This window comes from Dendropsophus ebraccatus, chromosome 7 (assembly GCF_027789765.1).
Source record: "Dendropsophus ebraccatus isolate aDenEbr1 chromosome 7, aDenEbr1.pat, whole genome shotgun sequence".
Taxonomy (NCBI): Eukaryota; Metazoa; Chordata; class Amphibia; order Anura; family Hylidae; genus Dendropsophus; species Dendropsophus ebraccatus.
Genome location: NC_091460.1, coordinates 108,601,411 through 108,624,670, shown reverse-complemented (window position 1 = coordinate 108,624,670; position 23,260 = coordinate 108,601,411). Strand labels below are relative to the sequence as shown.

General features: G+C 42.9%; 1 protein-coding gene across 2 annotated transcripts in view; it reads right to left on the bottom strand.

Annotated features, from left to right (window-relative positions):
• The window catches only part of TNKS (tankyrase), a 138,303-nt gene that overhangs the window by 75,206 nt on the left and 39,837 nt on the right, over window positions 1-23,260 (bottom strand). For both annotated transcript variants that reach the window (XM_069978117.1, XM_069978118.1), the window contains exon 3: window positions 22,564-22,659. In XM_069978117.1, coding sequence (XP_069834218.1) covers window positions 22,564-22,659 — 96 coding nt within the window. The remainder of the gene's footprint in view (window positions 1-22,563; window positions 22,660-23,260) is intronic.

Here is a 23,260-nt window from a genome sequence, read left to right as displayed (position 1 = left end):
GAGGGGAGGGGTTGAGGGACAGGACAACAAAGAGTTAATTTACAGCTACCTCACTGGACTATCAACTCTGAAGTCAGCACTGACCTCTGAATACAGGCTTTCACACAGTTCCCACTGTGTAATCCTTCGTTCTCTGCTGGCAACTAATCTCCCTCCTCCCCCCTCCCCTTTCTATTGAACAGACAGGGCTCGACTGATTTAAAAGATTTCCTGATAATGAGATGAGTGACACTTTAAGCACTGATCTGTGTGCATTGCAGTGTATAATAAGGAATATGGTGGATAACACAAGACCATCTAAAAAGACTGTCACCCAAGCAATAGAAGATCTTGTATGGACCCACTAACATCACATTTTCAGGGAACCTTGCAATATAATATGTATATTCAAATGAGGTTACCAGTAGACTGTGTTTTGTCTATTGAAATAAATGGGTCTGCTTTAGTATACTTCTGTCAGAACCCAGGTAAATGGGGCATAACATGACTATGGCTCTAAAGATATGAACACATTTAATGACGGGCTGAAAAAAATTGTTGGATTACTTTTAGGGCACTTTGTGGAAAAGGCTTTGGGGTAGGTTACAATGGAATATGTCCAGTAATTCTTCTGTGGCGAAGGAAGCAGGAGACCACCTATACATAAATGCGTATACACATATATACCTATACATAAATGCGTATACACATATATACCTATACATAGAATATACCCATGCCATGAGATAAAGCCCCTTTTCTGATAAATGACTAGTAGCACACACAGTAGGTTAGATATAGATGGTGGAGAGGTAACCATCACAGTGTCTTAAAGTGACTCTGTACCCACAATCTAACCCCCCAAACCGCTTGTACCTTCGGATAGTTGCTCTAGGCCACGGCTGTTGACCCAGGGCTGCAAGTTTAAAAGTTTTTTAGGACAATAACTGCATCACCTGCCAAACGGACCCCAGGACCGATCTTGGATTAAAGGCAGCTATCCGAAGGTACAAGTGGCTTGTGGACAACAGATTGTGGGTACAGAATCACTTTAAGTTCCTCATTCTTTATAGTGCTTATAGCTGAAGAAGCTGCTGGCGGTGGGTTTAGACATCACTATATCATGTATAGGGGCTTCCAAAGTTTTTACACACAGATGGAGAAAGTGGTCGGGCGTGATGGAATTTCACTGCCTGACCCCTTTGTTCTTGGAGTATATGCTGTAGAACCACTAGAGACCAGCACAACTGGAGCTTGCTTGAGTCTGATAGTTCGGCATTTGAATACTGGTGGCTGAAGAAGTGGGATGCAGCCCTAGGGAATCCAGGAAAACATGGATACCACATTTGGCCTTTGGCTGTATTCATATTTTGCAGCTCTCCCTAGAGCTACATCCAACTTCTTCAGTAATCAAATGCCGAGTGATCACACTAGAGCAAGCCTAAGAACCACCTTTATCCTGAGGGTCCATAGATAATATAGGACAACAGCTGTAAGAGGTAATTTAAAGGCCAACTGACAATCACACAATGAAATGACCATGATAAAGTATTACCTTTTCTCTGCCCCATTAAGCATGCTGTAATAAGATACAGCAGAAATTAAAGCTTGTCAGGTGCAGAGGTCACCTTATAACACCACAATCAATATAGACAATGGAAACTAAAGTGTCTTTTTACATGAATAGATTACTCGGCCACCTGCAAACGAGCACCGATCAGAAAGATCAGTGCCTTTACACTACACAATTAATCGAGCAGCTGGGCTACACTGCTCCTTGTATCACTAGTGTGTCCATGGAAACTGACAGCATGGATATGCATATATCCATGCTGTCAGTTTTCTGGTCACACAAGCAGTGTATACTTACCTTCTGTGCCGCAGTGTGATCCGGCATCTTAACATTCTGTCCTGCTCTGAAGCAGTCGCTGTATTTACAGGCCACCGCCTGCCTACTTCAGCTGTCTATTATTCTGGACGAGTCAGTAGATACAGCGGCTGTCGGAGAGTGGGATGAAACGTGAAGATGCCAGATCACAAACAGCACTGATGGTAAGTATGCAATGTTTATGTGACCTGGAACTTGACAACGTGAATCATATTCACGCTGTCATTTTTTTTTTTGCCATCGGCTGCCTGCACATCTGTTTACACAAAGAGATACTTTGGCACTTTGCTACAGTCCACCCCCCCCCCCCACCCCCCCAAAAAAAAAACCAAAAAAAAAAAAAAAAAAAACCCATCAGCTGAGGATCAGGTGTTTTCCTACTCCTCAGCTGATCGCTGTCACTTATACATGGCCAATCATTGGTGGAAGTAGGGTTTATACCAACTCTCCTTGCAGTTATTTGGCCCATGTAGAAGGGCCAGAAGTTTAAGTGTCACTTTCGTTTTGCTAAACTTTTGACACGTCATTCAGACATGTGAAAAGATTTGATCGGTCCAAGTGGCAGTGATTGATAGATCTCTCACTGTTTAGGTATAGAGCTCTATTAACCAAGGCTGAAGCGGCAAGGGGCCGCTCGGTTCAGGCAGCATGAAAAACATAACAGGTTCTATTTAATTACTCCAATATCCACTTGTTTTAGGTCTACAGCTCCGATGCCGTACGTGTTCTCCTGGCTGTTCAGACAAATAATTATAATGCATCAGCAAATACTACTTCTATGTGCACTTATATACAACAACAAAAATAGCTACAAATAGACACTTCATACTTCATCATTGATCCTACAGAAGTTATTGTTCGGAACTGTAACATCAGACACTTTATTATGTGGGACAGAATATGTGGCAGGCGTGTGGAGGAAGTTTTCTCCTTTTCAAACCTGTTTCATTCCTGCAGCATGTAATTATAATTCGTGACACTAAAATGCAAGACTGCTTTGTGTTGCTGCCTACGCAAACTGATGAGGCAAACCCACTTCTTCTGAAAGTGAAGCCTACATTGTCTTAAACTGCTGACTGCAAAAATGTAATCGTTGTTATACTGGAATAATTTCCATAACTTATTTCTGCTTATATCTATCTATACTAAAAACATGATGCTACTAACTATAATGAGTGCAAAAGTTACACTTAAAGGGCTATTCCCAAGTTAAACTTGCAGGGCTCATCAAGTTAAAGGGGAACTCAAATATGCAAAAATAAATAATTCAAAATCAACTAGTGTCGGTTACACTGACTTGTAAAGTGCTTCTATTTAAAAATCTCCAGTCTTTCAGTACTTATCAGCTGTTGTATGTCCTGCAGGAAGTGGTGTATTCTCTGCCCTCTGCTGCCACCTCTGTCCAAGCCAGGAACTGTCTAGATCAGTATTAAATCCCCATAGAAAACCTCTCCTGCTTTAAACAGTTCCTGACATTGACAGAGATGGCAGCAGAGAGCACTCTAATCTAGTTCTATTTTCAGTGCTCCATCTAATTTAACAAATGTGATTTTTATTTTATTTTTTTATGGCGCAAAAAGGCTCAAAGTCTAGATCACATTTATATACTGCGAATGGAAGTGGTGCAAATGCGATGTGCCATTTTATTGGCTGTAATGGTGCTGCCACAACTCTGAAGGCAAAGGTTATAGTATAGACCACTTTCCATTGAGAACAATTTTGATAAATTCCCCCAACATATCTATACTATGTCTATCTGTTGGTTTGTCTTATCACTGCTTTTATAGTAGACAATTAAAAAAAATATATCTCCCTTTAACTTTATTAGAATAGGAATACCCCATTAAATGTTTTTCTTGTTTAAAAAGACAAACACAGAATCCACCTAAATATAATACATCATATATATTTTAAATATCTTGGAATGGCAGGATATTACTGCACAGCCAGGCTGGGGTATCATAGAAAGGTATCTTTGGAGCGGTTTTGGCATGCTTCTGAACCAACACTTCTTCAAACCTCTTAAAGATAAAACTAAAGAGTGGCTTTTGAGCTCTCCCACTGATTTTAATGGGTGAAGACGGTCTCTGCTCTTTAACCCCTTCCCGAACATACATTCCCAAGCCTGCGCCATACCCAGCAGGTGACTCAGCTTTCTGCAGCCAGCACTCATTAGTGGCGTCCGATATCCAAGACCACACTGATGTCAGTCATTTAACTCGTTAGATGCTGTGATCAGTCAACTGTGGCACCTAAACAGTTTTGACATATACCATTGTAAAGCTGGGTTCACACTGCAGTCCGTTTAACAGATCTGTTTTTAATTTTTTTCTTAAATAATGAAGTCAATGGAAAAATGAAACCAAAGGGATGCACACAATTCACAATGCATCCGTTTTCCTGTTAAATAGACTGCAAAAATGCAGTGTGAAGCTACCCTAATCGGAAGATGCCAACTGGTTTCATGGCAGCCTGAAGCTGGTGGTAAACCTCCATGCTTGCTGTGTCTAATCTGCTGGTACAACCGCCTGTGGCAGACTAAAGGCCCTATTCCACCAACAGATCTGACAACAGATTATCTGCCAAAGATTTGAAGCCAAACCCAGGAACAGACTATAATCAGAGAACAGGTCATAAAGGAAAGACTGGATTTCTCCTCTTTTTAAATCCACTCCTGGGTTTGGCTTCAAATCTTTGGCAGACAATCTGTCGTCAGATCCGTTGGTGGAATAGCGCCTTAACAGATCAGTGTAATACAGGTCACATCTAAACCAAGAAAAAAGAAAAAGCCGTATGTGTTAGCATCCATAATGCATTATTTAAATCAAAACCAAATGCTGGACATATATAAAAGAATATAAAACCAAACAGGGTCTACAACAGACAAGTTATACTGCAAAAAAATAATATTCTTTATTAATAACATAGAATAAAAATAAATAAATGTAATATGTAGGGGAATGAACAGCGACGACCCCTTGGAGGTGAGGAAAAACAATATAGTGTATTAAATAGGTTATCCAGAGCTACAGAAACATGGTCACTTTTGGTCCACTTTTGTCTCCAGTTTACTTCAATGGAACCAGGGCTGTGGAGTCGGAGTAGAAAAAAAATGGACCGACTCCGCACTGATTCGCTGACCGCCGGGAGATCCTGGGAGGCCCGAAGCAAGCAGGAGCCTAGATTAGGTAATGTATGCTCCAGGCCAAGGGTTTCACTGCAAACTCGCAGCGTGAAATCCGCTGCGGATCCGGTATGTGTGAAGGCACCCATATTTCTGACCAGGGTGGATGTTACTTCTGTAAACGTTATGGATCTGCAAAAATTTGCAGACGCTCCCATAGGTGAATCTATGCTGCAATTGTAGTCAGCACAAGGATACACCCTTTTTTTAAAAATTTTGTGGTGAAAACTGGAACAGAACTACAGACAGTGTATAGTGTATAGAAATCAGTAGGGAGGGAAGGGAAAGGAAGTAAAAGAAAGTAAAAGAAAGGAAAGGTTGTGATGCATATCCTTCTGTGGGGAAAGAGACTCCACCACAGAAAAAAATATATATATATTTTTTTTTTTACCTGTCACCCTACATGAAGAGAATATGTCCCTGTAATACATGACCTATGAATACATCACTTGCAAAGCCTGGTGACTCAAGCATGAAAAATGCAAACAGGTAGTACAGAGGTAGAAATGTTAATAGATGGTGACAGGTTTCCTACACAAGCCTTTACCTTTCACAGCAGGTGTGATGAAACATGCAGTAAACTAAGGGTGACCACTGGCTGTAGAGACATCGCTCATGCTGAGGGGATCCACATCATTCACTAGCTTTGGAAATAGGCCACACGTGTAAGAATACTTCCCAGCAATAATTAAAAGGGTTCTCATATTTACAGCAGCACTACTGAGGTCTGACTGCTCCACAAGGGAATGAAACTCCCATCATAGTTAGTGATGAGGATTATGCAGATCCTGTCACAGTTAAAGATTTAATGACAGTTCAGCCTCCCTGACGGTATACCTAGGGTCCATTAGCTTCTTTATAGATGAAACAGGTGACAAAAGCTGGAATAGTGTGCTTTACAGGGGTAAAAAAAAAATAAAGTGAATGTACCAGGACTATGGCAAAAAAATGTCAGAACCTTATCGGCACCGATGCCGCCCAGTTCCCACACTCAGCGCTGTTTTCTTCTGGTGCACTTGCCGGGCTTTATGCACTGGAGGCGGGCCCAGTGTCCCCAGTTTAACAATATCTCCTCTCCTCTGTGACACACCTCCATCAGACTTAAAGGAAACCTATCAGCCCACTTGGGCTGATTTGGTTCCCTGGAGCACAGTATAAAGCTCCTTCCTGTGCTCCGTGGGGATGAGTGACTCCCTGTCAATCATCCCTGCCAAGCGCAGTGACTAGACACGGGCGGGGAGATGCCCAGATGACAACCTGCCTTCTCATGTATCGGCCACGGCCTGCATAGGAGCTTTATACTGTGCTCCAGGGAATCAAATCGATCCAATTAGGCTGATTGGTTCCCTTTAAAGGAGAAGTCCAGTGAACATTTTTATTTAAGTATTGTATTGCCCCCCAAAAGTTATACAAATCACCAATATACACTTATTACAGGAAATGCTTATAAAGTGCTTTTTCCCTGCACTTACTACTAAATCAAGGCTTCACTTCCTGGATAAAATGGTGATGTCACTTCCTGGATAACATGGTGATGTCACGACCCGACTCCCAGAGCTGTGCGGGCTGTGGCTGCTGGAGAGGATGATGGCAGGGGGACACAGGGCAGTCGAGGGACACTGAGCACTCCTCTGCCATCATCCTCTCCAGCAGCCACAGCCCGCACAGCTCTGGGAGTCAGGTCGTGACATCACCATGTTATCCAGGAAGTGACATCCCCATGTTATCCGGGAAGAGAAGCCTTGATGCAGTAGTATTCTTTATAAGAATTTGCCGTAGTAAGTGTTTATTGGGGATTTGTATAACTTTTGCGGGGGCAATACAATACATTAATAAAAATTTTCGCTGGACTTCTAATTTAAGCAGGGCCACATTACCGAGGGGAGGGGATATTGTCACACTGGGGGCACCAGGCCACTGTCCATTGCACAAGAAAACGGCGCCAATAAAAGGTACTGGGGGTAAATCCATATTTCTGACCAGGGTGGATTGGAGCACTGCAGCAAGCAAAGATGAGTACAGTGTAGTTTATTTTTTAGCCCTAGCAGGCAGCTGTTACTTATTTCAATGTATTGGAGAATCCCTCTAAGCAACTGTGTTACTAGGTAATAGGACATCTGCAACTAACAAAAAAATGCCAAGCAGCATATAGCCTGTGGCAGTCATTAAATAAAGATTTGCCACCATATTTTGTCTTGAGGCGAGGTTATGCTACCTTGCCTCAAGGAAAGATAATTTCATGGTGTGCTGATTTCAGACCTATGTCAGAGTAATACTGTATTGAGGATGTGCTCCCATCAAGGAATGGGTTAATAAAGATGTTAACCCCAATAAAGAATTAATACACACTGGTTAAGAAAAATGAGAATTTTAAATGGTCAATACTATATCAGGAAATATGAAATAAATCTCCAAAAATGGTAATTCACAGTGCGCAAAATATAAAAAGGAACAAACAAAAAGAAAAAAAAATTTAAGTGCATTCAATGCATTTCACAGCAATATCTCTTTCTTGACCAATCTTGGTAACTACATGGGGGAGAACATACTAACGCCAGTGTTTCTAACGCCTGTTTACAAGTGTACCCATCATTCTAAATGATTTTTAAAGACCTGCATTGTTTTTATAGATTAAACCTTAAGCAAGGTGAATGTAGTCCTCTCACTGCTGTTTTTGAGCTCCGACAGTCTCTATGGCGCGCAACTATTTAATTTACACTATTTTAGGGATTGGATCTGGAGCTGGGCTGTTTGCAGGTGGTACACATAGAGGCCCTCATCTGCCTGGCAGCATAGCATCTCCTGCTATGCTTGAACAGATTGCCACTGTATTCAGGGTGACTTACACAATACACTATACGTGGAAGGAGAAGGGGGTTACTGGAGATGCAATGTGAGCAGGAAGAAAAGAAACAACAGCTGCACAACAAAGTAAGGGCTACTCTTAGGCCCCGTTCCCACTGAGCAAAACTAGCGGAATGCCGCCGCAGAATGCCGTTAGCCTCCCACTCATAATGAGAGTCTATGGGAGGTGCGCGCTCCTGCCCTGTCCGCGCTGAAGAATGAACATGTTCATTCTTCAGCACGGACAGGGCAGGAGCGCGCGCCTCCCATAGACTCTCATTATGAGCGGGAGGCTAACAGCATTCCGCGGCGGACAATTCCGCCGCGTAATTCCACTAGTTTTGCTCAGTGGGAACGAGGCCTAAGCACTGAACTGCTGAGAAGAAAAAAGGTGGGAAGAGGGGACATTACATTCAGGAGGCAGCACTGTATACATACAATAAGAAACATCTGCCTTGAGCTTAATTGGTGGTCAGAGATGAGAGGGAAAAAAAAGGATAAAAAAAAAATGGGAAAAAGGATGGTAGTGAAAAAACTCTATTGTGATTGTATGCCATCTGAGATGGTACCCACATGTCTGATTATATGCAGGAAAGTGCACAGTGAGGCAGGTTTAGGCTCTCATTGAGCCTTTGGTTAAACTGTTCCTGTTGTTTTTGTACTGGACGTTTCCTTTTCAGTGTCCTTCCTGGCCCACCGGTGGTGAGTTAGGGGAAAAGCATAAGAGAGGAAAAAAGAAAAAGGAGGACTCATTGCAAGGTGCTTTTCCTGCCTTATTTGTGTGCTTTAACATAACATTGTACACTATGGGGGAGATTTATCAAACTAGTGTAAAGTAGAACTGGCTCAGCAACCAATCAGATTCCAACTTTTATTTTTTTTAAAGAATCTGTGAGGAATCTAATGGGTTGCTAGGGGCAACTAAGACAATTCTACTTTACACCAGTTTGATATATGTCCCCCTATATGATTTTGTATACATTGACAGACCTGCTCCATGTCACCGTTATTTTCATTTTTTATTACTCTGTATGACAAGATTGCAATGAGAATGCAAATAAGTTTTTTGATAAAAAAAATATATAGATGATAGAAAAGCCTTGATTAACCTTTTAGAGAAGTTTGTAGACAGATTACTGGTACACAGCCCAGGATTCCCACGCCCAACTGTACAAAGCAGTAGTTAAGCCCCTCCACTACTTCCCACTTTTCATCTTCGTTGGTCTCCCTGTTACTAGATACAGGCTGAGCCTATCCTTAACAGGCATACAAATCTAAATACAGTTTTTACCTGCACAAGCAACTTCAGGCTAAGTTCACACACTATATAAACAACGGCTTTTTACGCTGAACGGTTGTTGTTTATACAGTGTGTGAACTTAGCCTAAAGTTGCTTGTTGTTGTTTAACACTACGACAGAATTAATGAACATAAACACTAATTCCAGCTGTAGCGGGGGTGGCGATTGTGGGCAGCGGGTGATGAGGTCCGGGTGGGGGGTCGGGGTACAGGCTGCGGGTGATGTGGTCCAGCGGGGGAGGGGGGTGCGGGTGGCGGGTGTTGATGTGCGGGGGAGCGGCGGGTGGCTGTACGGCACCATCCGTAAGCCGGGGCAGACCAGGAGCAGCGCAGCCGAGGGAGCCAGGTGCAGGCCGGTGAGTACGGAGGTAGAGGTGTACAGGTTCCTGACATGCATCAGGTCCTTTCCTGACATGCTCGGGCGCTCCCATAGACTTCTATGGGGGCATCCGGGTCGGAATTCCGGACGAAAATAGGACCGGTTCTAAAAAATCTGGATATATTTTCCGGAGCGGACACTTCCGGATTTTAGTGTCCGTGCCTAATGAAAGTCTATGGGTCCGGAAATCCGTTTGTATTTCCTGATCGTAAATCCGGATGGTTTTTCCGGACGTGTGAAGGGGGCCTAACTCCTCACTCATACTTTACTGTATAGCGTCCCCCCCATCCAAGCACTGTAATGAATGGGAGATAATGGTGCACTGACTGAACTACTACTATACTGTATATGCACTCCAGCAGTCTTATACAGTACTGTACAGGATGGGAGATGGTGTTGCACTGACTGTACTACTACTGTACTGTATATGCACTCCAGCAGTCTTATACAGTACTGTACAGGATGGGAGATGGTGGTGCACTGACTGTACTACTACTGTACTGTATATGCACTCCAGCAGTCTTATACAGTACTGTACAGGATGGGAGATGGTGGTGCACTGACTGTACTACTACTGTACTGTATATGCACTCCAGCAGTCTTATACAGTACTGTACAGGATGGGAGATGGTGGTGCACTGACTGTACTACTACTGTACTGTATATGCACTCCAGCAGTCTTATACAGTACTGTTCGTAAATCCTCACCAGTGCTAAACTCAACAGGTACAACCCACCATCCATGTTCGCAAAAACCTTCAGACACCGAGCAAAGTTTGAATTCTGAAAGTTACTTCCAGATAAATTTTCGTTTGAATACAGCGGTATTACTGTACTTCAAGACTGGGAGCCTGAAAAGTGTTTGAGAACTGAGCAAGAGTTTTAGAACCAAAACAAACTTTCCTAGAAAATCCTGTTTGAGTTCCGAGAACAGAGGTACCACTGTATATTACTTTAAATGGGTTTAAGCATGGCCATCCAAGTAATTCCATTGCCTAAAGCTAATACCAGGCTTGTTAGCCCATAAGCAATAAATTATGTAGCTTTATCACATTTGCCAATGTGACTATGGTCCAAGTTGTTTCATTCCACACTGTGATGGTTGGCTTTGGATGGCTTAGATGTCATCGTCATAATGTCTGGTGACTGTCAAAATGAGTGCTGGTCTCCAGTCTCACTCCCTAGCTGTGCCTCTGAAATCTCCATCTCGCCTTCCACTACCAAATCCTCCGACACATCTTCCTGCACATTCTCCATGCAGGTCCAAGAATGGCAAACAAGATGTGGAAGCTGTTTGTTTTCCCTTGTCGCATCAGCGAGAGCATTTGCTTCAATATACAAATCAGTAAGATGACATTTGCTAATGCTGCTATTGTCCCTACTCTTCAAAAGGGCCACACAGTCAAGTCCCCCGGTGGGACAGTAAAATAAAACGTAGAACTCCTAGATGGGATTACCCTGTTAGTACAAAACCTAGAAATTAAAAATATCATAGGAAACGGGAAAAAATACAGCTCTGGAGTAATGCACACCACTATTCTAACACTGTAATCACTCAATGTAATATACATCACTCTGCAGTGTAATTCAGAAGCCATTCCTCTCCTCTGTGGGTGGCACCAGTGTGAACCAAGTGACTAGGCATCAGCTGTATTTCCCAGGAGTACACCGAGTCCGACATGGTAACTATCTCCACCGATCTGCATAGACCAGTAGCTGCTAACACTCCAGAGATCTTATATAAATAGTGCTGCTGTGGGATCTAATGTCCCCGGAATTTTCTTCTCTTCTGTCCCAACCAGTTTATCATTTATAGAAAAAACAGTATTACTCACAAATCCATTTCACCCTCTCTCTCTGTAAAGAGAATATATGTGTAATACTAGTTCTTTTTTTTACATATAAAGCATAAAAAAGGTCTCTACAATTACAACAATGTACCTTTTATTTTAAATTTAACCCCCTTAAGACAGAGCCAGTTTTTGCATTCGTTTTTTCCTCCTCGTGGAAAGGCCGTTACAAAAAATACATCACTTGCATTTTTTTGCCTTCAGACCCACATTACAGAGCCCTTATTTTTTTGCCCCAGTAATTGTACTTTGCAAAGGCAGACTTAATTTTCCCATAAAATATGCTGTGAAACCGGAAAAAAATTATTTGCACAGTGAAGGGAAAAAAAAACACATTTGGGGGGGTTTTGTTTAAAAACTTTAAAAAAACTAAATGTTCTTAAAATTCTCTATTACCATCCTTATAATGCTTTTATTTATTGGTCTACAGGGCTGTTTTTTTTCTCGCCATGATCTGTATTTTCTATTGGTTCCTTGACTGTGTATATGCAACGTTTTCTCATATCATATAAGAAAAAAATGAATAATTTCATCTTAACCAAAACTATAAATCAGGGCACAAAAAGAGCCCTGTAGGTGGAAAAATAAGGTAATAAAGTTATGGTTCGAGGGGAAGAACACTGCTTCAGTGTGACATGGAAATACAGGCATCAATGCCTTTGGTCATGAAGGGGTTAACAATCGCCAAAACACCTTTTTACAACACCTAAGCAGTCAATGAATATAGCAGAGGCCTAGGAGCTAAGCCCACTCTATATGTGGTGGGTGACTGCAGTATCTTACCTGTTTACAACCCAACAGTTTAAAGAGGATGTACCACCAGGTACATCCTCTTTAATCTGAACCGACGGATCGAACGGCGCAGTCACGGGGAAGCCGGTGCCGCGGTCTGTTTTTCGGACCGTGGCCCGGTTCCCGTGTACGGCGCCGTTCTATGCACCAGGATCGGCTGATACTTGAGCACTGGAGGTAGGCCTAGCTGCCCCCAGTGGGAGGGAATTCCCTCCCTTCTATGACGCGGCTCCATTCATTCTAATCATGCTAATCCGTTCGATCTGTCGGTTTAGATTAAAGAGGAAGTACCTGGTGGTACATCCTCTTTAATCACTAGTGCTCACTATTAATTGCGGCATGTAGGGAGTTAAAGTACTAGATGAAATACTGGATGAAACGTCTGTGCACTTTCAGCCTGTAAATAACAGTACACAATGATCTTGCACTTGAAAGTCTGAAAGTGAAAGTCTGCTCATCCTTGCTCTCGCAGTGCAACAGAATATTTATTTAACCCAATAACTGTTAGTCATAGTGAGTCAATATCACTGGTGATGCCTGTTCTGAAGACTACCTAATCTGCAGACAAAACATTTTATAATTTTTCGGGTAAAAAATAAAATAAAAATTACAGTGACTCACAACCTGCCCCCACAAACTTGTACCTTCGGATAGCTGCTTTTAATCCAAGGTCTGTCCTTGGGTCCGTTCAGCAGGTGACGCAGTTAGTGTCCTAAAAAACAATTTTTAAACTTGCAGCGGTTTTAAATTGGCGTGGCCTAGAGCGTCTGTGCCCTAGGCCTGCGACGCCTCTCCGTCCCTCCTCCCCGCCCTCTTCAACATTAGGAACGCCCCAGGTAGGATTTCTCCAAATCATCACTTGTCTGAAAAATGTACATGTGCCGGATCATTAAGGCCCATGTGCACTGTTAAGGCAAGTGAGAAATCCTGCCAGGGGCATCCCTAATGTTTAAAGAGGATGTACCACCAGGTACATCCTCTTTAATCCGACACAGGGATAGAACAGCGCCATCACGGGCAAGCCGGTGCCACGGTCCGTTTTTCGATCCGCGGCCTGGTTCCAGCGCTGTTCTATACACGGGTCCCGAGCCGCTGCTCAAGCACTGGAGGCGGGCCGGCCCACCCCCAGTGGGAGGGAATTCCCTCCCCTGTATGACGCGGCTCCGTTAATTCTAACGGAGCCGTGTCATACAGGGGAGGGAATGGATAGAATGGCTCTGTACACGCGAACCAGGTCGCGAATCAAAAAATGGACCGCAGCATTTTATCCCCGTGTCAGATTAAAGAGGATGTACCTGGTAGTACATCCTCTTTAAGAGGGCGGGAAGGAGAGATGAAGAGGCGTGGCAGGTCTAGGGAACAGACACTCTAGGTCACGCCAGTTTGACACAGGGCTGCAAGTTTTAGGACAAAAACTGCATCACCTGCCAAATGGACCCCTGGGTACAGAGTCGCTTTCGTTTTTAAGTTATTTACACAGCTGTATTACAAATGAGCCAGTTTAAGACAATAATAGAAGTTGTTCAGCATTTGAACCAAAAAATGGTTAGGATACAAACCGTGGATAAGAGTGGCACCATTTTAGTCTAAAAAAATACTTTATAGAGTGAGGCTAAAGTGTATGGGCATACTGTGTAAATAAACTGAAAATCATTGAAATCCCTTATCTGCAAGATGCTGTGAGAAGGCCGCTTGAGCTCTGCTTCACCAGGTACAGTTTATCATTTCCTCTCTTTGTCAATTTCCAGCAATTTAGCACTTTGTGGCTGATTTATGAGAACTGTCCGACATCATGAGAAAAACAAAGTTTCTTCATTTTTGCGAAAGTCTATCATTCCACAGTCTGGTAACTTGTCAATTACGTATTTTATAACACATCCATACCCAGACGCCTATCTTTATAAAAGCAGATAAAAGATTGCTAAATCAATGAAAATGAGGATTATGCTAAAGGTGGCCATACATCTTCAATAACAGATGGCTGAACAATTGTCTGATCATAAGTTATCTGTCCTGTCCAGCCTCTGTCCGTCTCATAAACAAGAGCGTTTAGCATGATTCTGTGTTCTGTATGGAGAGGGAAGTGTTACGCCACAGCTAGAGAGCTCTGACTGCAGCTTACCTCTTCCAGAACAAAGGGGTACAGCAGTGATTTTCCATCACGCCTGACCCCCTATCACCACCAACATTATCTGTTTGTGGACAGTTGGGAGAGCCCATACACCGTATACCAGAGATCAGGAGTGACGAGTACAGCCGACAACTATATAAAGTGTATCAAGACCTTTAAAGGGGAAGTCCCACAGAAGTACAAAAACTGCAGACAGGCTGGTGAGAGCAGGAAAATAATAAACAACCGAACTCACCTATCCTCATGCCTCCAATGCGCCGCTCCCAGGTCCCGTTCACATCAGGAGGTGACTTGCAGCTCTGCTAGCTGAAATGTCACGTCGTCGGCTAAGTGATTGCCCGCCCAGCCAATCACCGACTAGTTGAGCAGGCGATCACTCAGCCAGGCCGGGAACATTTCAGCTGAAAAAAACGGTACATGATATACCTGGTTTCTAGCTGAAAATGGCATCCGGCTGATGTGAACAGGACCTGAGGGCGATGCATCGGAGGCACGAGGAGGGTTAAGTTGTTTATTATTTTCCTGCCCCCTCCAGCCTGCCTGCAGTTTTTGTACTTTCGTGGGACTGCCCCTTCTGGCTGTGTTCACACCTACCGGATCCGCTGAGGATCCAGTAGTACGAAGGTGAATGGGTCCCATACACGCAAGCTCCCATCTTCCCTCGCTCCTCTTTAGCCAATCAGGGCACGGCAGCCTTGATTGGCTGAATAGGAGCGAGGGGAGTCGGGAGCCTGAATCAAGCCGCGGTGCAGAGCAGGTAATGTATGCTCAGGGCCTGGGCTGTGGGGTGCGGGCGGGGGATTAAAGGGGCTGCGGGCTTTTGGCTGGTGGCGCTGGGGTTAAAGGGGCCGGGTCCCATTCACCTTCATACTACTGGATTCGCAGCGGATTTCGCTGCTAACTCGCAGCGTGAAATCCGCTGCGGATCCGGTAGGTGTGAACACAGCCTCTAAAGGACAAGAAAAATAAATGCTCCAATTCTCAAAGAGTAAGATTCTACTTTACCAAAATATGTATTGACTTATGTGGAAGCTAATGTGCTGACTAGAGATGAACGCAACTCAAGCATGCTCCAGTCCGATCGTTCAGTATTTGATTAGCGGTGGGTGAAAAACTTGGCTGCAGCCCTAGGGAGTCCTGGAAAACTTGGATACAGCCATAGGGCAGAGGCTGTAGCCATGTTTTCCATGGATAATATAGCAGTAAAACAGTTTAAATTAATGTATATATTCAATAATAAGTCTGTTTGCAGTGTTCTGTTGTACTATTTTGTGTTTTTTAAGAATGGTGACTATTTCAATTACGTTCCATTTCTTTTAGTCCCTAAAAATGCTCAACTAAATAGAGACTTGTCTTCACTTTGACATTACAGATAAGTGGTAACAGTTTAGGCGGGAACTGGAGGTTTAAAATGATAATATATACATTCCTAATCTACATATGCTTTTAGGCAGCCATGTTTATTCAGGACGGTGTATCATGAAATTTTGATGTTGCTTATAAGGGCTGTGGAGTCAGTAAGCCGCAGCTCCAACTCCGACTTCTGAATCTTATGAGGACCAACTCAGACTCCAGCTCCTTTATAAATGGCCAGACACCAGGGGAGTTATTTATCACACTAGTGTAAAGTATATTTGGCTCAGAAGCTTCAGTGTAATGTCCATGTACATGATCCTGGGGTGACTTCTGAGGGAATAAGGAAAGATATAAAGCAGATTCTCGTGCGTGTGTGTGTGTGTGTGTGTGTGTGTGTGGTGTCCAGCCACAATGTCATGAACAACTCAAAACTAGACTAGATGGAGCAGGTGGTCTTTTTATGCTAACAATCTACTATGTTTCTAACTAATATTCAACATACACAAAGAATCACTGTTAACAATGCCAGATACCTGTGATATAGAGGGGTCAGCCATAGTGCGTGCACACACAAACACACACAACCTACTGCAGCCATAGTACACACACACACAGTCTGCTGCAGCGATAGCGTGCGCGCACACACACACACACACACACACACACACACACACAGCCTACTGCAGCCATAGCACACTGAAGAAAAAAACCCCACAGAAAACACACTGATGACAGAGGTTACTGCTACACTACTTATGGCTTCTCCTCCTCCTCTATATTACACAGGATATCTCCATATTACACTGCTGCTCATATAAAATCATCCAGCATCCAGGCAGAGAACAGCACAGATCTCCCCCCACACAATGGACTCTTCCAGCTCAGAAACAAGCTGCCAAATAGAGACCACCAACTTTTCCCCCACCACCCTTATCTAATAGGGCCAGTGCTTTATTTCTGCTATATGGAGTAAACTAAATGTACATGAGAAAAAGTTTTTTTTCTGGTTGTTATAAATAAAGGGTTTCGATTGATATATTAATTAAGAACATTTATAAAATCCACGTGACAACTCAATTATAAAATTTTGAATTTTTTTTTTTTTTTTTTTTTTTTACCGACTCCAGCTCCACAGCCCTATTCCTTACTTAGCATCAATTTACCTAAAAAGATAAGGGAACAGCCAGAATTCAACAGGCCTGACTTCTCTCTTCTGTGACATCTAGAAAGAGTCAAGAGACCAGCATACACTTTAGACAGTTAGCTGGTCCCGATGATTCACTCAAACAAACTGGTTTCAGAAAGTTCTACAGATTTGCTGGTGTATGTCCGGCAGGAAGTGGTGCATTCTTTCCAATCTTACACAGTGCTCTCTGCTGACATCTCTTTCCAAGACAGGAACAGTGCAGAGTAGTACAGGTTTGCTATGGGGATTTGCTACTGCTCTGGACAGTTCCTGACATGGACAGAGGTGGCAGCAGAGAGCATGGTGTCAGACTGGAAAGAATACACCACTTCCTGAAGGACATACAGCAGCTGGTAAGTACTGGAAGACTTTACATTTTTAAAAAGAAATAAGTTACAAATTTATGTAACTTTCAGAAGCCACCTGAAAGAAAAAGACTTTCGCAGGAGTACCCCTTTAAGTGTAAGGGAACCCTAACACTCGCCACTTGGGGAGAGACTGAGGGCAGGGGCTGTTGCAAGGGGAGGGGCTTGAGACTACTGAAGCACACAGTGCATAGTGTAGTGGAGAGAGGAATGGGACTGGAACTAAGAAAGAAGATGGGTACCCGGTATTACCTAGGAGATCCGCACATATAGCGACATATTTACTTTTTACCAGAAAATCACATTAAAAAGGGACAAAATGCCTTACTAAACCCTCAACGAGTAAACTGTAAATATAGGTAGTGTACCCAGTTAAAGGGAGACTCTCAAAACAACCACTTTCAAAATGCAGGCACATTGGCAATCAGCGAATTTCGCTAGAAGCAGCTGCGGACAGCTGGGCATTTCTTCTGCATCAGCTGCTACAAAGAAAACATACTATGTTTCTCCGAAAATAAGAAAGTGTCTTACTCTGAAAAAAGGGCTAGGGCTTATTTGTGGGGTAGGTCTTATTTTCAGAGAAACACAGGATGCTCCTACACTGTAGCCCACTCTACATGGTAGTTAGTCATCATACTTCATATACCACTGTTACTAGGGCTTATTTTTGGATTAGGGCTTATATTTTAAACCTATTTCAAAGAAGACACTAGGTCTTATTTTTGGAGAAGTCTCGTATTGTAGAGGAGACAGCACTACTGGGATGGTGGTGCTCGTGGCAGGATGGCATCCCAGAAGTAGTGGTTAAGAAAATCCCGGCACTCACCTAGTAAAGTTATGCTTGTTTATTATGTGCAAAACATCATAAGGTACAAGAGGACACGTTTCGGTATACAGCCTTTATCAGTTGATGAAGGTTATATGCCGAAACGCGTCCTCTTGTACCTTATGACGTTTTGCGCAAAATAAACAAGCATAACTTTACTCGGTGAGTGCCGGGATTTTCTTAACCGTTATTTTTGGAGAAGCACAGTAGTTATTAAATGAGGGTCATTAAAAAGAATGGCAATCAATAGATTATGCACCAGAAAATTAGCTGCTCTCTGTTGTAAGAGTCATGTATTATCACTGTTATCAGCCATTTCAGCATGAAAAAAGTTTCTGATGGTCCGGCTGCAAGCAGTTACATATAGGATGAAAGTGTTCTGCATGAAGAAAAGGAGAAGCCTTTATGTCACCTATCCTTCTCTGATCCGCACATGAATTTTTGATATACACTTCTGTTTATGTAGTCAGGAGACATTTTATACAAACCAGTTTAAAATTCAGGGTTAGCTATTCTTTCCATTTGTTATAGGACTTGGGTGGATACCAAGCTTCTATTTCCCAGAACGACCGTTTTGTTTTACTTCACTGTCAGAAGACTGAAGCAGGAATATTTTTACAGCCCCGATCTATAAGATCTTGTACCTGGCACCTATCAAACATGGCCGCCGGTTAGCCATTATCTAAAGCAGATAATCATTGCGCACGGTGAAGGTGAGCGCCAATCTGTTGTGCAGCGTTACAGACTACCCACAGTTAATTGCTTAGATGTCAACAATGCAGTTTTTCAAACCAACTCCATCAATCGTATGGGCGCTTGGGAGCCGAAATCAATTGCTTTCCTGACAGTAATTGAAAGCAAGCTACTTAAAATCGAGTTATGTAGCAAGAAGGATACCCGTGCCATACATTAAAGATAGAAAGTGGGAAAAAAAACCTCACCACCTGTTCTCAGAGTGAGCAGAGGAAGCCAAGGATTGTTATTTACATCAGCATAAATGGAACATCTGATCCACAATGGCAGGACCATCATTACAATCGACATGTGTATGTAATGCACCACGCCAAGAAGGAGAGAGAGCAATCCATTATTACTGTGTTAAGATTTTATTTACTGTTAAAGTGTATGTTGATAGTAAAATGTATAATACCTGCATTCAGACATAACACTAAGGCCCCCTTCACATGTCCGTGTCAGTTTTTACTGTCAGGAAATCCTGATCAGGAGGCCTCAAATGTCATCGGGAAAGTATCAGGATTTCCTGACAGTAATCCGTTTTTACCTTCAGGAAACCATCAGGAAAAACCTTCAGGATTTCCTGACGGAAGAAGTAAAAATAGGACATGATGGGAGATGTAGTTCTGCAAACTGGATGGTCACAGCTTGCAGAAGTACAACTCCCATCATGCCCTGCTGTCAGGTCATGATGGGAGTTGTACTTCTGCAGCCTGTGGCCATCCAGGTTGCAGAAGTACAACTCCCATCATGACCTGTCAGCAGGGCATGATGGGAGTTATACTTCTGCAATCTGGGGGGTGCGTAGGCAGTCCGGAATCCCGGCCACTTTCCTGATGTACATCAGGAAAGTGCCCGTGATTCCGGCGCTCCCATATACTTTTATGGGGGCGTCCGGGCCGGAATTCCGGACAAAAATAGGACATGTCCTAGTTTTTTACGGATCATTTTTCCAGAACGGACACCCTTCCGGAAAAATCAGGAAAGGTGTCCATGCGTAATTAAAGTGTATAGGTCCGGAAAACCGTCCGGATTTTCCGATAGGAAATCCGGGTGGTTTTTCCGGACGTGTGAAGGGGGCCTTACTATAAAAGGCAAAGACACCGAGGAGCGGACATCCTGTGTTTGGAAGGTCCTGGCTAACAAATTATTAGGGGAGTTAATGACGACAGAAACCCATCTGTGTAGAGCAGTTTTGTGGAATGTATACAATACTATGTTAGAAGTATATAAACTGGTAAAAGGGATACTGCGGCTTAAAAAAAAAAAAAATTATATATAAGAATTGTAATGAGACAGCACTCCAGTATACAGTGAGAAAGCAATGTGGTTTATTCACCCATAAATCGCGACGTTTCGATCTACTCAATGAGATCTTTTTCAAGCAGATCTCATTGAGTAGATCGAAACGTCGCAATTGATGCCGTCTCATTACAATTTTTTTGTGGACTTGGGAGCCTTGGATCTGGCGACCTGGGATTTGTGCACTCACGTAAACCTTTGAGCCACAGAGTGCCGGCCGGCAATCAACTTTTTCATATAATATAATATAATATAATATAATATAATATAATATAATATAATATAATATATATATATATATATATATATATATATATATATATATATATATATATATATATATATATATATATATATATATACACACACACACACACACACACACACACATTTCCCCCCTAACCAGCTGACTGGTATTACAAAGATTATGAGCTGCTGTATGTCCTGCAGGAAGTGGTGTATTCTTTCCAGTCTCACACAGTGCTCTCTGCTGCCACCTCTGTCCATGTCAGGAGTGGTTTTCTATGGAATTTACTACTGCTCTGGACAGTTCATTAGGCAGAGATGGCAGCAGAGAGCACTGTGTCACACAGGAAAGAAAACATCACTTCCTGCAGGACATGCAGCAGCTGAAAAGTACTGGAAGACTTGAGATTTTCCAATCAAAGTAAATTAACCAGTTAACTGAAGAAAAAAAATAAATGACTTTGCTGGAGTTTCCCTTAAAGTATTCTCATATACCTATCCTTGTACCAAGGTAGATAGTCTGGGAAATGAAAGGTAGAATTATGGATAAGCATGTTAACACCATCATCTTTGGATTGTTCACAAAGTTGGATTTTAAAGATTTTTTAAAGCAACTCTGTAGCCACAATCTGCCCTCCCCAAACCACTTGTACCTTCAGATAGCTGCTTCTAATCCAAGATCTGTCCTGGGGTCCGTTCGGCAGGTGATGTAATTATTGTCCTAAAAAAAACTACTTTTAAACTTCCAGCCCTGTCCAAACAGCCGTGGCTTAGAGTTTCTCTGCATTAGGCTGGCACAACCTCTCTGTCCCTCCTCCCTGCCCTCTTCATCATTAGGAATGCTCCAGGCAGATTGTCTCCTATTTCTCACCTGTGTGAGCACATCACATGGGCTGGATCGTTAAGGCACCTGTGTAGTGTTCACTGCAGAGGAATAGGAAAAATCCTGCCAGTGGCATTCCTAATGATGAGGAGGGTGGGGAGGAGGGACGGAGGGGTGGTGCAAAGTTAAGGCACAGATACTCTAGGCCACGGCAGTTTGGCACAGGACTGCAAGTTCAAGTTATTTTTTAGGACAATAACTGTATCACCTGCCGAACGGACCCCAGGACAGATCTTGGATTAAAAGCAGCTATCCGAAGGTACAAGCGGTTTGGGGGGGACAGAGTCTCTTTAAGTTATAAGCAGCAACACTTAGCAGCCATTTGTTTAGCCATCAACAATGATCTGGAAGGACACAGTATCAACCACACCATACAAGTCGTGTATAACCATGAAGGATTCCCCATATTCCTGCTTAGTAACATCTGCTTAGAACCAGTTGTGCAGTCAACTTTTAGCCGTCGTGTGTGGCCATAAAATAAGCCCTGATAAAGAGAAGTTTTTCTAGCCTGACACATTAAGCACGGTAGGTGGCAGCACAATTGCTGCTATTTATCACAGCCAATAGCAGCAAGTCACATACGAGCCACCAACATCCTAGTATCCTAAACAATCAAATGCAGAAGGTTACTAGACAGCCTGCTCGGAAAAATACATTTGTCTTCGCCCCCAGGCTATGCAGTATATCATGAATGCTTTGCTCACTTTCTAATATGCTTTTGATATCCTTGGTGACAAATTGCTCAGAATAGGAAAAAAGGGTTCAGCTCATTGCATCCCCTGGAAGACCTGATGCTGGATAGCACAGGCCACGGACTGACAAATGAGACCGACATAAGAGCACGGATACAGAGGAGCCAAAGCGTTCCTTTACATACAGAGAGAATCCAGGCAGAACCAAAGAAACTGCAAAAACAGTAGCACTAATCCTTAGGGGGTGACTGTAAGTTGGGGAACAACAGTGTATTTATACCAGATAAAACATGTCTGTCGATAAACATATGTATAAGTATCAATGGATTTAACTCGGATAATAAAATTTAATTAATGTTAAATAATCTCCCACTTTTTGTCAAGCCCCAATGCTTAACTTCCCCCATAAAAGGTCCCTTTCTTAGAATTGTATTAGAAACGTAAAAATTAACAATTTTCAACAAGGGGTTAACAACGACTGATGACAGATATGAGACATCATGCTCCGAATATAAGTGCAATATAGCAATAAAACAGCTGGGAGTATGAAGACAGACAGAATAGAGATGGAATACAAGAGGCTGACACACAAGGCTCCATGCGGCTTTAGGAGGGGGGTCTCTTACCGGTAAGGACAGCTTTTGCTGACGGATCAGCCAGGTCCAGGGCTGATTTGCCATCGGTGTTCCGGATGCTGGGATCAGCGCCGTGCTGCAGCAGTACTGTACAAGGAAAACAGAAACAACGTCTGATCTCTGGGAAACACAGGTTACTAACAGCAGAGACTTTCCTCGGCACACTGTTACAATGCATATTCATTTTCCTCCCGTTCTTTGTCTATTTATTAGCGAAGCGCGGCAGCGACACAGACTCAAACGAGGAGATAAAAACAACAAGTTGACTAGTCAAGGTATGTCAGCCTCACGTGATTCTGCATCAAACGCAGAAATCTAGAGACAGAGTTTCTCTCATCCCTCCCTCTCAGTTTCCTTTAAGCAAGTGGAACTGAGATGCAGCGAGCACACTGGCTGATGGTGACACGCAGGCTGCAGCTGATGCTGATCCATCCGACACGACTCATTGCTGGCAGGCACATCTCCTGGCTCTGCCTGCCATATAAACACCTCAAACACGGGGGCACAGACTTATAAACAAAGCTTGTCAAACACCTGCTTCTCGGGAAAGCTATAAGAATGGCACTTGCCTTCTCCACATAAAAGGTCTTATTTGACTGGCAGTTGTTGCTCTGCTGAAACAAAGGCATATTCTATTTAGTTATATAAAAGTGGCTTAAAGGAGAAGTCCGGCAAAAATTTTTATTCA